At 50.8% G+C, this 16700-nt stretch overlaps 4 protein-coding genes across 4 annotated transcripts; 2 read left to right on the top strand and 2 right to left on the bottom strand.

Moving 5' to 3' along the window:
* Positions 1-79: 79 nt before the first annotated feature.
* Positions 80-2238, top strand: Aud_001588 (glutamate--tRNA ligase MSE1; the record flags this gene model as incomplete). Its single annotated transcript, XM_043287081.1, has 7 exons — positions 80-343; positions 408-480; positions 545-582; positions 646-1059; positions 1108-1365; positions 1417-1583; positions 1635-2238. The coding sequence occupies 7 exons, from the start codon at positions 80-82 to the stop codon at positions 2236-2238; spliced, it is 1818 nt and encodes a 605-aa protein (XP_043143016.1).
* Positions 2239-3103: 865 nt separating this feature from the next.
* On the bottom strand, positions 3104-5578 carry Aud_001587 (putative microtubule associated protein (Ase1); the record flags this gene model as incomplete). The annotated part of the gene is made up of 4 exons (XM_043287080.1): positions 3104-5025; positions 5076-5290; positions 5343-5395; positions 5462-5578. 4 exons carry the CDS (start codon positions 5576-5578, stop codon positions 3104-3106), a joined length of 2307 nt encoding a protein of 768 aa, XP_043143015.1.
* A 693-nt stretch (positions 5579-6271) lies between these two features.
* Positions 6272-7352, top strand: Aud_001586 (Mov34/MPN/PAD-1 family protein; the record flags this gene model as incomplete). The annotated part of the gene is made up of 2 exons (XM_043287079.1): positions 6272-6296; positions 6373-7352. The coding sequence occupies 2 exons, from the start codon at positions 6272-6274 to the stop codon at positions 7350-7352; spliced, it is 1005 nt and encodes a 334-aa protein (XP_043143014.1).
* Positions 7353-8822: 1470 nt separating this feature from the next.
* On the bottom strand, positions 8823-12714 carry Aud_001585 (putative cell division control protein Cdc25; the record flags this gene model as incomplete). Its single annotated transcript, XM_043287078.1, has 3 exons — positions 8823-9172; positions 9240-9456; positions 9529-12714. The coding sequence occupies 3 exons, from the start codon at positions 12712-12714 to the stop codon at positions 8823-8825; spliced, it is 3753 nt and encodes a 1250-aa protein (XP_043143013.1).
* Positions 12715-16700: the final 3986 nt, after the last annotated feature.

Here is a 16700-nt window from a genome sequence, read left to right as displayed (position 1 = left end):
ACACAACCCAACAACAACAATTATAGTCATTGCTGGTGTCCAGGAGTACCGGGCGTCTTCACCGATAGCATTCTGCATCATGAGACACTCTCATCTTGGGTTCCTGGCCCGTCGATCGTGGATCTGCACGCGATGCAGAGCAGCCAATTACTCCTCCATCGCGCCAGCCCGCGCTGGCAGCAAGTCTAAGAAGAACCTCCCCGATGCACCGGCTAGAACCAGGTTCGCACCGTCGCCGACCGGATACCTTCATCTTGGATCCTTGCGGACAGCATTGTTCAACTACCTCTTGGCGAAACGGACGGGGGGCCAGTTCCTACTGCGAATCGAGGATACGGATCAGGTTCGACCTTTGGAGCGAGCACGGAGGCATACAATCTTGCGATCAGGGCTGACGAAGGGCACAGAAACGGACCATACCCGGTGCGGAGCAACGGTTATACGAGGATTTACAATGGGCTGGGTTACAGTGGGATGAAGGTCCGAGGTTTTTGTGCAGAGTCCGCAACGGAATGGAGGTGCTGACGCGGGTTATTTCTAACAGGTCCGCTGGTCGGTGGTCCCTACGGTCCGTACAGACAGGTAAGCACCCAGGAATATGAAAAACTAATGCTGTGAGACTGGGGCTGAGATGGTCGATTGCAGTCCGAACGGACGGCCATTTACCGCGAACATGCCAACCAATTGGTCAAAAACGGTCACGCATACCGATGTTTTTGCTCCACAGAACGACTCGACTCGCTCGCTCGACATCGCAGCCAGGCCGGTCTACCTCCTGGTTACGACAGACAGTGTGCAGACATCTCTGCCGAAGAATCAGAGGATCGAGCTGCAAAGGGCGAAGCGCATGTCGTGCGCTTGAAAGTAGAGGGCTATCCCATGTTCGACGACCTGGTCTATGGCAAGACTGGACAGAACCGCTCGAACAGCAAGCTGGATCTTATTGAGCGAGTCTACGATGACCCTATCCTGCTCAAATCTGACGGACACCCGACCTACCATCTGGCAAATGTGGTGGACGATCATTGCATGAAGATCACCCATGTGATCAGGGGAACCGTGCGTATATAACCCTAGGAAACGAACTGCAGATGTTGACTCGTACAGGAATGGATGCCCTCGACGCCAATGCACGTCGCCCTCTATAACGCCTTCAACTGGACGCCTCCCCGCTTCGGACATGTTCCTCTCCTCGTCGACAAATCCGGCCAGAAGCTTAGCAAACGAAATGCAGACATCGATCTCAGCTTCTTCAAGGATAAGCAAGGCGTGTTCGCAGCCACGCTTGTCAACTTCGCCGCTCTTCTGGGCTGGTCGCACACCCAAAAATCCGACGTCTTCAGCCTGGGGGAACTGGAGCAACTCGTAAGTTGACCTGGATCACCGTCCACAATCGCTCTGCTCACAAACACCCAGTTCAACCTCAAAATCACCCGCGGCAACACCGTCGTGGCCTTCGAAAAGCTCTGGTTCCTGCAAAAGGCCCACGCGCAGCGATTCGCCGCCACCGGCGGGCCCGTCTTCGACGAGATGGTCGCCAAGGTCTCTCAGGCCGTCAAAGAAACATACCCAGCAGACCAACTGTACGTACATCATCATCATACCCCAATAGCCGCCAACTCACATTCCCACAGCACTACCATTCTCGATTCTCGCGCCTTAGCTGAATACATCCCCCCACTCATCAAAGCCGACGCAAAATCCTACACCAACGCCCCGGAATTCGTCCAGCGCAACTCAACCTTCTTCACCACCACTCTCACACGACCACCCTATACGCCCATTTCAACCCCGAATGGCACCAACATCCCCATCACAGCCCTCCACACCGCTGCCGCCGCCCTCTCCCTCGTCCCAGCCTCGCACTGGACCATCGAAACGCACCGCTCCAACATCACCTCCTATGACGGCTCGGCCGCCGTCCTGCCCGCTTCCGCTTCTCCGGGAGGAAACGCACCCGAAAACACAGATGTAGATGCGGAAAAGGCCCGGGTAAACGCAGACAAGGCCTTCAAGAAGGAGTTGTACCACTACCTGCGCTGGGCTTTGTCGGCCGGTGCGCCGGGCCCCGGGATCCCGGAGATAATGGAGATTCTGGGCCGGGCTGAATCCCTCCGCAGACTTCAAGAGGCGAGGGAGCTCACGGCTGAGGTGTCGCCTGTTCGTGTGCCAAAGAGAGCTGAGTCGTCGCAGGGCGAGGGTACAAACTGGATGGGCTCTCTTGCTCCGCAGTCCTAGTGTTTTGTCAATGGTTCCTTCTCCTCACATTGATGTATTTTACCTCACAGGATTCTGTACTATATTGCACACTTTACGGCAAGCATCCACCGCCGGAAATTATCTATTCAGCTACCAGATGCCATGTAAAGCCTAAGTATTTCATATTTGCTACAAGTTGAACAGAGTAGTCCGAATAGTGAACAAATATCTCATTAAAAGGCATATTAACAAAATGCGCTACACTGATATCATAATCCATGAAAATAGCATGCTATGCGACTTGTACAATACCGAAGAAATCCCAGGAAAAAGGCACAAAACCCCACCAAAGCAAGGAGCATGGAACAGAATGTGATCACAAGGATCGGGGAATTCAAAAGGCGAATTAAGCGCGAAAGCCGAACATAAGAACTGGCGCCAGCCAAGGACCTTGCACTTCCTTCTGGTGGGAAGTTCAAGGTTGATTATTCAAGCGCAAACGAAGCATAGTACACGAAAGCCGTTTCGGTCTGTCTCTTTCTGGCAGTGGGAGCCGGAAAGGAAAGGCACCGACATATCACCTCCTGCGCGGAGGCCATCACAGGGTTGCAGTAGGAGCCATAGGAAGGAGGCCAAGGACCTGAGGACTCAAATCAAGAAGAACGTCACGAGCGTGGTATAATCCAAATTTTGGCGCAGAGAATCAAAGACGCTGTTTTGTGGCGACAAGGTGTCACCCGCAAGGTCAAAAGCGGTGGACCCTGCTCTGCGCAACGGGGGATTGAATTGCGGTGTATCAACCATATTCAAAATCATCGCGGGATCGTCAATGTCAAGCAGTGTGTCATTATCGCATCTGGCTTGAATGAGTAGACGCTGCAAACAAGCTTAAGAGTGGAAGCTCCTAGTATGCCTCCATGTCGTCCGTCCAACCAGCATCACTGCCAGCTACTCTGACTATCTGGCCATGATGGTCATCAATCGGCTCCTCTGGGCTAACGCTCCTGATACCCTTTGCCTTTTTACCTGCAAGAGATGCGTTGTCTTCAGGGGCGAATCGCTTGCTATGAGCAGCACGAAGTTTGGCATAGTAGACATCACTAGCGTCGGCTTCGGACTCGGACCCGTCATCAAATGTTTCCCAGTTTTCAGACCCTGTGTTCGCTGTGTCAACGGTTGACGAGTTTGAAACCTGTCTAGGCGCTGGTGGAGGAGGCGCATGTTGCAAGTAAGGATTGGCTCGTGGGAAATTCGGAATAGATGATATCGATGAGGCCGAGGACTGAGATGATTGAGAGAAGCCGGTAGATCGCTGTGAGAAAACAGAGGAGCTCATGAACGATCGCTGGTTACGATCGTCATAGACGTCCTCGGGGCTGACAGGCCGAACGAAGGCATTAGACAACGCGCTAGCACATCTTGGGGGATCCATCGCATAAGGCCCTCTTTCCTCTTTTGGATCAATCGTCAGAGCACGCATCCTAGGTGGGGGAGCACGTGGTGCTGGCATCTTGCCCAGGGTGCTGGAAGAATAAGAACCTGGTGCTGCGCGGTAGCCGCCGGAATTGTTTCCGTACGGCATGTTACTCAGGGGTACCCGGGCTGGGATCTTCGAGGGTGACTTCGCGCCGGCCCTAGATGGGCCGATAGTGTTGTATTTCGTCTGACCATTTCCGGTGGGCGTTCTGGTGGCGGAGCGAGGAGGAGGGGGCCCTCTCATGACACTTGCCGGACGAGAAGGCGGTTGTGACCTTCCAAAGCTTGCTTTTGAATTCGCAGAGGGTGGAGCGGAAGGTGTCTTGGAGCGTGGAGGAGGTTTGGCAACGACTGGGGTGAGTTCGTCAAGATATCTCTCGCCATGGACAAGGAATGGCCTGCCATACTCCTCCTCCCATCTTTCCAACTCATTTCGGAGATCTGCTTCGACTTTGGGCAACTCTTTGGCGATCCTCTTTCTCATCTTCTCCTCTCTCAGGAGCTTACCAGGATCGCGCCTCTCTCCCTTGTTGCCGCGCGCCATGAGACGTGAGGCATCCTGACTCGATACAGCCAGGGCTTCTCGCTCCGAAAGAAGACTCTTATGTCTCTCGATCAGCTGCAGCGTTGGGGCACGTTGCTCCTTCAGCGCCTCCAACCGGGCAATTTCTGCCTCGTGTGCTTCGAGAAGCGCGTCGCTGTAGACATCAGAAAACGCAGGCGTAAAGTCAAGCATTTCTTCTTCGGAGAAATAGAGTCCATCCCAGAGTTCCTGCAGTCGGCAGCGCGCGTCCTCCACGAAAAGATGCAGATTCTGTCTTTTAAGTTCATTGAGACGTGCCAGTTCTTCTTCAAATTCGTTGATCGTTCGCAATCCGCACCCACGATTGGCCGCGAGGAAGGCCTTTCTATCGCATTCCTCGACACCGAAGCGCTCCCACAACGACTCCACAGCGGTTCGCAGGTCCTTCAACTTGCGCTCGCGGGACCTCTTCTCTTCCAGCAACTTCTCGCGCTTTGCCGTCAAATTCGCCAAATCCGACTCGTGGAGGCCCAACTGCTCGGGAGACTCGCGGTAATTCTTGACGATATTCGTATCGGTCTGCACCTGGGGTGTTCCAAGTTCGGCCCAAAGTTTGATGATCTCTTCGCAAGTCGTCTTGACAAACTCAAGGCGACGGTGGTATTCTTCGTAGACTCTCGTAAATTCATTATCTAGGGCGGTAACATATGATGGGGAAAGGTCAAAGCTCGGCGCAATGGATGATCCAGGTGCTGTTGGGGGGAGTTCGATGGTCACAAAAGAGGACTCTAGATGGGATGAGTATGACTCGAGCGCTTCAACGAGTTCTACTGCCTGTTAGCGAGTCTTTACTAAACTGACAAAAGTCGATTCTTACTCTTCACCTGTTCAAAGCGCTCCCGGTGCATTTTGCTCATCGCTCCATGCTTCTCGCGGAGAAAAGAGAGACAGCGGTTGAGGGGATATGTGACACGCAGATCGTCAGGATTCAGTTGGTACTGTCCATTGGCTTTCTCATCCACTAGAGATTCTTCCATTTGTTGAATGGCAGTAATAAGTCGTTCCGCCTCCTCTGTCAAGCTGGTTCTCTCACTGCAGAATGCTGTCAGCTGAGAATAGCGCGATCAATCCAGGTGCGACTTACTCGTCTACAATCTTGAGATGGTTATTCAGAGTCTCAGACAGAGCACTGAAGAGCTGCACAGTTCATTCAATTAGCATCCACCTTTCAAGGCAACGAGCGCAAGAATGAGATACACATACCTCCCCCTCTCGTGTCTCGCGCTCATGGCTCGGAACTCCAATATCATCAAATATGCCATGCAGCTGCGTAACGATATTGTTGACCTGAGTGGTCAAGTAACTCGTGTCGACTGTCATTGGGATTGTGAGCCCCAGATATGGGGTCGAGATAGCGGCACTCTTGATCGATTATGTGAAATGAGGGCGAGACTGCACTATGCGAGTTCTGCGCTCTGAAATTCTCCGGCGACAGAGCGCCTCGATCGGTGAAGGTAGCGACAGCAAATAATCACTCGCAGAATCCAAGACAGGTGGCGATCCACCATGCGAATAAGATCAACAGAGGCCGAATGTCATCTGCGAGAAATAAGGGGGGGTGCCCGCAGCGCTTTATGTACGTCACGATCGTTGCGGGTGTATGCAAGGACAGGGAGATGAGAAGATTGAAGGGAAAAGCAAACAACTGAAGGATGGGGCAGTGGAGTGAGGCAAGGAAGAAAGGGAACAATAATATTGACGCTTTTCCCTGCGATTATAGTTGTGCAGCAGATGAGATGCAGCCGCAATCAAGATTCGCCCGGTGCGGCTGTTGATGGCGCCCTGTCGCTCAGGCAACCGCTGACTCAGCAGTCCACCGCCCGTTTCTGCCACCGCGCTTCTCATCGCCTCTCCACTCTCGATTATGAGCTATCTCCGATCGATTCTAGAGCTCATCATCTAATAGAGGTACAAGATCATTGATTAAATCTGTCCCTGTGTGCCACTTCTTCAACAATCTCTATTCTCTACTCCATCTGATACACCGGCATTCTACAGCAAACAGTATCCATCATGCAGGCTGCGCAGCAGTCCTGGGGTTCGTACTCAAATGACCCACTTGGCATCGCTTTCCGATGAGCTACTGACACCGAGGCTTTCTGCCCCTCCATCAGAGCTCGAAAACGCCATCAGCCTCATCGATCCTCAGCGGGACGCACTCTATAGATACGATGAAGAAACACACAAGGCCCTGAGCGCCGCCCGGCCCTGGGCCAAAGACCCCCACTACTTCAAGTCGATACGCATCTCCGCCGTAGCATTGATCAAAATGACCATGCATGCTCGCTCAGGCGGCTCCCTCGAGGTCATGGGTCTGATGCAAGGGTATATCCTTCCCGAGACCTTCGTCGTAACGGATGCCTTCCGCCTCCCCGTCGAAGGCACCGAGACCCGCGTCAACGCCCAGGAAGAAGCGAACGAGTACATGGTATCGTACCTGCAATCTTGCCGCGATGCGGGCCGCATGGAGAACGCAGTGGGGTGGTATCACAGTCACCCGGGTTATGGATGCTGGCTGTCCGGAATCGATGTCACGACGCAAGATATGCAGCAGCTCGGCGGGCCGTTCGTTGCTGTCGTCATTGACCCGGAACGCACCATCTCCGCCGGCAAGGTTGACATTGGGGCATTCCGCACTTTCCCCAAGGATTATACCCCTCCAAAGGAAGGAAACGAGGACGAAGATTACCAGACTATTCCCCTCAGCAAGGCGGAGGATTTCGGCGCATACGCGCACCAGTATTACTCCCTTGAGGTGTCGTTCTTCAAGAGCAGTCTCGACACAGAACTTCTGTCGCAGCTCTGGAACAAATACTGGGTGGCTACGCTGAGTCAAAGTCCCCTGTTCACAACTCGGGATTACGGCAGTAAGCAGATGATGGATCTCAGTCAGAAAGTCCGGCGGGCCGCGCGGGGGATTGAAAACAGCGGGTCGCGAGGGGGTACCACTGCAGGTAAAGATCAGCAGCTGGAGAAGGTAGTCCGTGATGGGCAGCGGATTGTCTCCGAGGAAGTAAAAGGTCTCTTGGCAGCTGAGGTTAAGATGAAGCTCTTTCAGGGCATCGGAGAGGGAACCCAAACGGGTGCATCATGATCACTTTTCGCAGGATAGTAAAGCTCTTCTACGATATGAGATGGGTCTGGTTACCCTCATCTTACTTAATGGCGCGATGCAAAACGATTTACTATGATTTTTACTTGTGCACGCAAGACCTCTGGTCATCCCAGGCGTAGTGTTCTTTGGCTATTTCGGTAAAGTCCCATGTAGAAAAGCCTCGGAATAGAAGAGACAACAAGTAAAACGAATTGACCATTATCTGTCGACTAAAGAGCGGACAACGGAGGCTGTGTCACGGTAGATCATCAAATTTACTGTAAAGAGTATATACGTGTTGGAGCAGACCAGAGACTCCAGATAAGCTAAAGATACACCAGAATTCATACAAAGAAAATAGTGAAGGTCATTGTACAAAGTGGGTCAGTTGGTGCCAAGCGCTCAATGATGTTCCACAGCATATACAATGAGCGATCAGAATAGGTGCAATGAAAGTTGGTCGGAAATGGTTTCATGGAAGAACCGGGCCCGCACGAGACAGAATATCGATGCCGGGGTATTAAGCTCTCCGCTGTCGATGTGAGAAAGAAAAGAGCCGTCAGGTATATAGAGATCGAAAAGAGCGTTGGAATATCATTATATCATGCGATTACATGCGGCCGCGGACATCGAACTGGCCTTCCTTTAGTTGGCCTTCTGAGTCGATCATTTATTCTTCAGCCCTTCCACGCAGGCGAGATCTTATCAGCGAGTCTGTTCAAATGCGATAGTAAGAGGAAACTGTCCCTCTTGAACTTATGGACAAAGTATTATCAATGCCTCTTTCGAAGGAGCGGAGGATGTCGCCGGACGAAGGCTGCAAATCACGGTTCACTGTCCTGCAAGAGAGCCGGCTCCTCTCATGATTAAATTCGTCACAAGGCCGTGACGTGGAGCAACCGTACCGAACCTAAATGACGATCGCGAACGCCAGCAGGGCATATCCGTCAAACAGGAGGGCGGAAAGAAGTGGGATGCCAATCGGTTAATGTTCACTTCAAGGTGTGGTCATCTTGAAAGGACCATGCGTAAGCAACCAACGCAAAGGAACACTTGACTGGCTATCAAGCAAATATCCGGGACATTAGGCTGCTGCCGCTACCAAATCATGACGCTTGGATCGTTGTGGCGCAATCCTCGGTTTGTTGTAGCATGTGACGCTAAGAGACGGCACGCGACGCACATGCAACGCTGACATTAACACCCAATAGGGTAGCAAGTCACCACGATGCAGTGGGAGCGACCAGATTATAGAAAGCCGGATTCCGACAGTAATCTACGGATAAACAGAAAACCAAAGTTAGTCTTCAATCAACCAATCATTGAAAAGAAAAAGAAAGCAAAGGTGAAAAAAAGAAAATCCTCGAAATGTCAATCGCGGGTATCATTGGGGAATTTCAACGCCGGAGGTGCAGTAAACAAAAAAAAAAAAAAGAGACGGAAAACAAGAAGAAAGACAAGCCGACCTGATCATCGCGATGCGATAACCATGCTCGCGATGGCCATAGTACTATGACTTCTTAAGTCTCTACTCGATGCAGCAGCAGCATACCTCGCTATTTTTTCGTCCTCACGTTCCCTCGGCTCCACCTCCAAACTCCGGTCGTACATGTCGTGGACGTCACCTGCCGCTTGAAGATTACTGAGGATGTAGTCCTGTAGCTCCGGGACTGGTTGAAGGAGATACGGGACGTTTTGATACTGTTGAATATCCCGAATAACTTCCGCAGTCTTGGCACGTTTGTTGAAATTAATGAGCTCTGAAGGCGTAAGAGATGGGATACCGTCTTCGATGAACGTCAGGTCCGTTAGGTAAACGCCTGATTGAAGTTTAGCCAGTTTTCACTAAAAAGCGCGTACAATATGAGGAACTCGAGCTAGTCGTACCAAAGAAAGGGATGCAAGGTGGGTTTGCGAGATGCAAAGTTTCCCGATACTCGCCAAAGTTCTTCGTGCTGGCCATGAGTCTGCGCATCTGCTCCAAAATTGCAGACGTACGGCCACTGACTTGAGACCAAGTCCGACCGAGTCGATGAATCGGCGCCGTCCCGAGAGCAGAGATAATGGATGTGAGCGTAGAGTAATTGTTGAGCGCCCGGCATTTCTGTGCGGAAAATTAGCGGTTTGCATGCAAAGGAACGAAGCAGGAGAGGATGGAAGAAGGTGATCAGCGTACATCTGCCACGTTCACGAAATGCTTTATGACAACAACTCGCTTCTTGACATCGGATTGCGTGAGAATCATCTCCGCAACCCAATTGGTCAATTGATTTGAATGGAGAATCAGAGCCTTCACATTCGTAGCAGGTTCCGGTTCATCGGGCCCAACCTTCTTTTGCCAAGTCTTATTCAGACACTCAATGGGCCTGATTTTAGAGTAGAGGCGTGATTCGATAATGGTAAGCTGCCTGGCAAATTCCGTGGGATCAATATCCAGGAATTTAAGCTTCTTCATGTTCTTAGGAAGGATGGGAGGAGGAGCAGCGGTGGCCTGTGTAGGAACGAGGCGCTTTACTGTGGTGTCTTGGCCTTTAAGGCGCTGCTCGATAACTGCCATCAGTTGAGGCGAGCCAGGTGTCTTCGTCGTCGCAATGGAGTCCTTGGTAAAGGCGTGAACGCGAGCCAAAAGATTCATATGCGCCTCATCATTCGGCTCCATCCAGAAATGCTCAAACCAGCTTTTGAGGATATTGACAACTCGGAATCGGATAGGCTTTTGCTTCCTGTCTATCCACATCTGCATTTCATCTGAATTCAGTCCAAATGGAGGCTGGATGTTGAAGCGCTCAGCGAGCATTTCGAAGAGCTCCGACGCAGTCGTGAAGGATCGATATGTGAGGAGGAAAGTGTTATTGAAAGAGGCGTCCAGTTTATCATGGCGAGTTAAATGCTCCACCAAACCCGCCAATGTCCCACATTTCAAGGTGGGCACATCAGCCTTGGTGTCGTAAAACACTTCACCTTCGTGATCCATCTTCAAGAACCAAGGCGCCTCCTCCGGTTCCCGGACAGGCTCCCGAATAGGTTCCCGAGTGATAGCGGCTGGTGGAGCTTGGCCAAAGAACCTTTGAGCTTTATCCATGTTGCGACGAACTTTTTCAGATGGCGGATCGACGGAATATGAGGATGGTATCCCGATCGTCTCTGTCGCAATCCTTGCCTGAGAATCACCGCGACTATGGATGCCCTTGTAAGCCTCCTTGTCGCCCTCCATACGACTTTCGCTCCTAAAGGTGGAAGAGGGCTCGGGAATCTGTTCGAGAAGAAGCGATAGGGAGAAACCAATCTGAGAGACAAAATTTTCAAGCTGCCTGGCGATACTCCTCACGGCATTCAGGCGGTCTTCAAGAGAATCTCCACGAAGCTCAGCCCACTCGTCACCCAGGGGCGCGGAAACAGCCTGGCAGCTAATGACAAAATCTGCGATGGCATCATAGGCTCTCTGCTTCTGTAGACTGAAGTCGACCAGCTGAGGATTCTGGAAACTTGTTCCTAGCGGTGCGAGGTTGATGGATTCAACAGCAGAAATCCAAGGACGAAATTGTTCAACGACCTTGATTGCAGCTGCAGCAACTAAATCACTAATTTCGCGTTGTTCCGCATATGTAACAATCTTCTTCTGATTGAGTGTCAATCGCTCCTCTAGTCGCCGTATAGTCCCAACAAATGACCTCCTGAGAATGTCGATATGGTCCAGGAGAGCAGAGTCTAGAGGCACTGAGGGTTCGACGCGAGCATCAGCGCCATCCTGGTCCAGAAATGATGTCGGGCCCGAATCATCTAGAGATACACCATTATTTTGCCAGCCGCCTCCCGAAGAGCTTCCGACGACGAACCCAGGAACGATACGGCAAATGGTTTCACCCCGCTGCTGTCTTGCAACTTCGACGTAGCCGTAGACTCCTTGCATAACGCCATCTGCCTCCTGCAAGCACTTGTTGACGGAATCTGGCCCTGGCCAATCGGCAGCTGCAACGTGCGACGAGAGAACGAGCTTCGAGAATTTAGACATCATTTCTCTGAAATGGGGATAGAGTGGCTTGTTTTGCGAAATGATCGACGGATTCCCAGAGTGATTGTCTGTAGTGTCCGACCCAGCAGCAAGAAGCATGCGAAGATGATCAGATATGTCTTCCGCCTTCCTCACATACTCGGAGCGATCTCCATTCAGTAGTGTCTGGCGATACACCTCGATAGCGTGACGCATATTGTCAACCAGCATCGGCCAAGTGACAGGAGCCGTGAGGCCGTCATCGACAAAGCGGGAAGGAGCTTGGGAAGAGACGGACGGTCTGTGAATGTGAACGGGCGCGGACGTATTGCTCCCGGCGGTGGTTGTCCTCTGCAGGTCCCGACTGGATTGGTGCGAGATCTTGCCTTCATTGATCGATTTGGTGGCCGATGGAGGATGCAATGAGTCCATGGAAGTAGCAGGAGATACACCATCAATATATGAGCGACGACGACGAGACATAGAATCGTGGGAGGCCAGCATTAGAGATTCTCCCTCCGCCTCCGATGCCGAGCCATCATAATCATCCTCGTCGCGCTCGAAACCGCGAGCCATCAGTTCGGGTGGCGGTCGAGTCTGATCCGGTACGAAAAAGTTGTTTCGGTCGAAGGGTCCGCTTTCGTTCGCAGACGGATTCTCAAACGGTAATTCCATGGTGCTGTAGCCAGTGAGAGTGTTGAAGTAGAATAAACGGCCATCTGGAGTCGCTTGCGGGATCCAGAACGCGGCCTCTTCTTGCTCCTTGGGGGCTGCTACACCTTCGATAGGGAGTATCGGTTGCGAATCGCGCGGGTTGCCTGCGGAGTCGACCTCATCTTCATCGTGCTCGTGCTCTTCTTCATATTCGTCCTCACCAGTAGCCGATTCCGCGCTGATCTCGTCTTCATCGCGAGGATGTACCACCTGATCCACTAATTCGCTTGGATCGGTTATAATAGCGCAATAGTTACTGGGGAACCAGCCCCGGACGCTGTTGTTGATGACACCATCCCACCAGCCAGTCTCTAGTTGATTGAGAACCTGTATGATATCACCTCTGCGAAAACTGAGACTTGTGTGGTCATCGGCATCGTAATCGTACATGGCTCGCACGAATAGTGCTGGCGCTGGCTCCGGGCTGGGCGTGTAGCGCCCATCGCTGGTGGATTTCATGGGGGACCTGTGTCGCTCCGGCGACCCCTTCTGCTGGACGGAGATACTGTGTCCACGGCTGCGACTTCGAGTAACAGATGTAGGAGTGGACACTTGCTCGTCGGTAAACTCAAAAGTAGTAGCGAAAGTCTGGGTTTTGGTCGCCAGTGCAGATCTGGTGTCAACAGCCAACGGCTCTGTCACCCGGGTTTCGTACATCGAGTTTCGAAGCAATTGAAGAATCTACAAGAAAGTAAAAAAATATGAACATCGGTTGGCTGCGTCACCCTGCGATTAATGCTGGCGAGCTCAAACAAAGGCGTTGCTCATGACTAGACAATGCAGGTATCCGACAGATTCGATCGCAGCAAGCGGTGGTGGTGGGTGGTGGTGGTAAGGGAGAGGGGCGGTAAACGGAAGATGGACTGTGGTGGGTTGGAGATGGTGGCAGGGTAAGATTCAATTATTGGTGGCAAGAGTCACTAATATAAACCAATACGAAAGGAATAAGGAGTGAATGCACTTGAGAGCGTCAGCCGATCAAAAGAATTGATGGAAGCGTTTCATTTTCCTCTCTCCAGGAAAGTTGAGAAAAGAGGAAGAAAACAGTCAGACAGTCAGATTGATCCGTCGAAAAGGAGGAGAGAGAGTTTCCCAGAGCACCTCTGATAAGTGGTGGTGGCCTCAGGTGGGTATGAGGCAGGAGAGGGGGGGAAAGCTACCTCTCCCTGTAGTGGATAAGGTAAGGTAGACTCAGTTGAGTACCACGTTACAGTGCTGTACTGCTCAAATACCAAAATTACAATATGGAACCAGAGCAATGCGGTTGGCTTTGAGCATCTCAGCCCTTTGATTCAAGGTTCATAGCGCATCAATCGAGGGCAACATTCATAAGAAAGGATAATACTATTGACGAGAACGACTTTAATGCATCCACCTCCTCAGTGAGCAACCTAGATATGCTTCAAATCGTAGGTACTTGCCTATCCTTGGAAATACTACCTAGCGATTTGGTCTTGATACCGTCATTGGAATTTCGTCGTGTAAGTTACCAAGATGGCACCACCCACTGGCCACTCCCAAGGCCAGAACAGGAGTGTGTAAACTGATCACCCGTTGGCTACTTGACAGACCTCTAAGCATTATGTTTGCAGGGGAGTAAGCTGTATTTAATATCTTTGTTATGAGCGATTTGTAAGGACGGTTGCGCGGAAAGTGGTTCTCCATTACCCTAACGGGGCTGACTTGGATGTTCTTTGGGAGTTGACGGGGCACGCTACGAGATGGATAGGCTTGGATCTAATAAGTAAGTCGTCTATACTCCGTAGAGCCTAGGAAGCTCTCTTCTAGTCAGGCTATGGAAGTGCGGGCCCTTTCTGGGTCCAGAGATTGATAGAATCAGCGTCTCGACTAACTCTCGAGTCTCGGCCATTTTATGGACCGGTATTGTTTCCGTATTGTAAATCGCGCGATGGAGAGATACCTAGGGTATCCGCGTAGGTACTCCGTAAGGTACACCTTACAGTATTATTATCCCGTGATTGTGGAGAAAAGCATATATATTGACTACCTGGATTAATCAGTCTGATCGCGTGGCAATGAGACAACATTTCATGTTATTGCATCTTTCCAAGACTTCAATGATACATTTCTTGATACAATATTAACTTTCGTCGTCATCATCATGATCATGATGATCCTCAAACCTTGAGCACCATCTGTTGAGCCTAGGGAGTTACAAACGGAGTCCTCCGTACACACGAATACCCTTCTGAGCAAGGCCCCCAATGTTCCATCAATGACCATGGCACTCAGCACACCATTGGTGCAAACTACAGATGTGTCTTCAAGTATATAGAGCTGTAAAGTATCGCAGATGGATGAGCCGATCCGGGTAATACGAGGACTTTCCGAGTGATTCGCGTCTGTTTGCCTATTGAAACGCGTTTGATAGATACTTTCGGTGGACCGGCTCTTTGATGGTTGGACAGTGACGGTAGGTTGCATGAAGCATCCAATGAACCAAAAAGGCGCATCCCCGTAGCTGTCTAATGTCGGATAAATACTGCTTGGTGATCATCGTTAGTTGTTTACGGTCTTGTCTCCTGACTGTTCCTTGGTCCTCGGCGTCGTTTACGTATGCTTGTGATTCATGCTTAACATCGAGTCAAGAGAAGCCACGAACCAACAAATGCCATCGTAAAACAGGACGAGCCTAAATGCACATGGAAGACCGGATATGTTTTTCGAAACTCCGTTCGTCTCTTCAGTGACATCGTGGTGGGACCGACTCCAAATATGTTCCCCAGATTATCTACCCCGTATTGTCAGGGATGTAAATGGCAGTTCATGGACTCCCAGACACCCACATTCAGCCTATCTATCCTGTTAATCCCGCAAGAACTACGAAGCTGACCAGGGATGGATTAGGAACGGAGGATCATAGGGAAGAGGAGGTCGGGCCGGGCCGACAAATAATAGAACCAAGGATTCCTGTAGGGTAAGCAATAATATGCATTCACTATTTTGAAACTCCTGCCTTCAAGTTCCTTCATCGCCTCGAACCCCAGAAGTAGCAGGGGCCCTGGTCGATGTGTGCGCGACTGATCATGTCACTTGAGACGCGGCGATCATGAAAGCCAGACTACCTACTGGTCATCCTGACAACTTCTTGGCCTGTGGCGCTCTACGTTACTTGACATGTTCCTCGGCTTGATAATCAGTAAAATTCTTCTTCATTTATGAAATATATGGCACCCGCGATGCTTCCGGGCGTACTGTGCTGTATGAGTCTTTCCGATATCTATGACTTAGACTTCATTTTTGGTGCACTGACCTCGAGACGTCAGGTAAAGCTTGGACATCCAAATCCTCCAAACCGTTGCACGCTCTTCGCTCGAGTGACGAATTTCAACTACATTCCTCGGTAGACTGGTTTTGAACTCGATATTCCGAGTTTTGCGCCCTCAACCAGGCAAGAGACGATCTTTGATCTCAACGACCCATAGTTCCTCTCAAAGTCTGTTGGGTGAAGGGACGACAACTCTGGGTGTTGAGTGGCCTCGAGTACTATTGTGGCACCGCAGAGTTGGCGCATGCTGCCTTGTACAACCCTTCTAGAATGAGTGCCTTGATTACCTTCCTTCAGATCTGACAGTGCCCTCCGGCAGAGGAATGGATAATTCTGGTTTGGATGAAGCACAGGCTGCCGATGCAGGGCGGCCTCGATCTGATGCTCACCATCACTTCCAGGTTAATTTCGGGGGAGCATCATGTCGGAGATCTGACTGGATGTACAGTGACTGAGAGAAGACCAAGAACTGGGCACCGAAACCAGCGAGTCTACCCACTGACGACTAAACCATGACATTATCAAGCGTAGCACTTGTACGCTCGTGCCTTCATCGCCCTGGTCTACTGTTCCGAGGGACCTCATGATCAGATCCTTCGTGTGAATGTGACAGGTGGCTGCCAGCGTAGCGGAATTCCACACAGGTCCTATGTCCATCTGAATGTTCAATCGGAATAGGATGATGAGTCTTGCAAGATTCAGTGCTCAAGTTTGCAGTGGAAGTACATTGAGTCAGGTTCGTAGACTAATATTAGCTCTAGTCGTTGAAACGATATTGAGATCTGTTAGACTTGAATTTATATTTGTCTTTCGCTGTCTAGTTATTGGTATGAGCCAACTGCTTCTTGCTGTATTTATATCTCCTTGTATTCAAGCATAATAAGTCATCCCTCTTTCAACCAGTATCGATCAACAATCCTGGAGTTATATACATACGGCAGGCTTAGACGTGATGCCAGCTCTAAGAGTCCACAGTGCCATAAATGCAGCCTTTGTCAGTATCACCAGAAGCTGATGGTACTCACTCTGTTATACTCGCTCATACTGAAATACGCTTTCTCAATAAACAGTCCCAGAAACCAGAAACCAACCTGATCAACACACCAAGATCGATCAGAACAAGAGCTACTGAACCACAAGCATCGTGTCTAGAGCAGGCGGCATACCACCCATGGATAGACAGGGTGCAGCTGATGATCGGTTTCCTGACGCCGACAGTCTGTCGCCCTGGCAAGACGTCTGATCTCGTCGCTGAATGAACTGATATATAAAAATTTATGCTCAGCCCAGATCTAGAGATCTCACTACTATATGTATATGTTCTGTATCAGAAACCCGCGGCGTCCTTTTATAA

This window comes from Aspergillus udagawae (genome assembly GCF_001078395.1).
Source record: "Aspergillus udagawae IFM 46973 DNA, scaffold_1, whole genome shotgun sequence".
Classification (NCBI taxonomy): Eukaryota; Fungi; Ascomycota; class Eurotiomycetes; order Eurotiales; family Aspergillaceae; genus Aspergillus; species Aspergillus udagawae.
The sequence above is the reverse complement of the archived record's forward strand: the minus strand, read 5'-3'. Positions and strand labels throughout refer to the sequence as shown.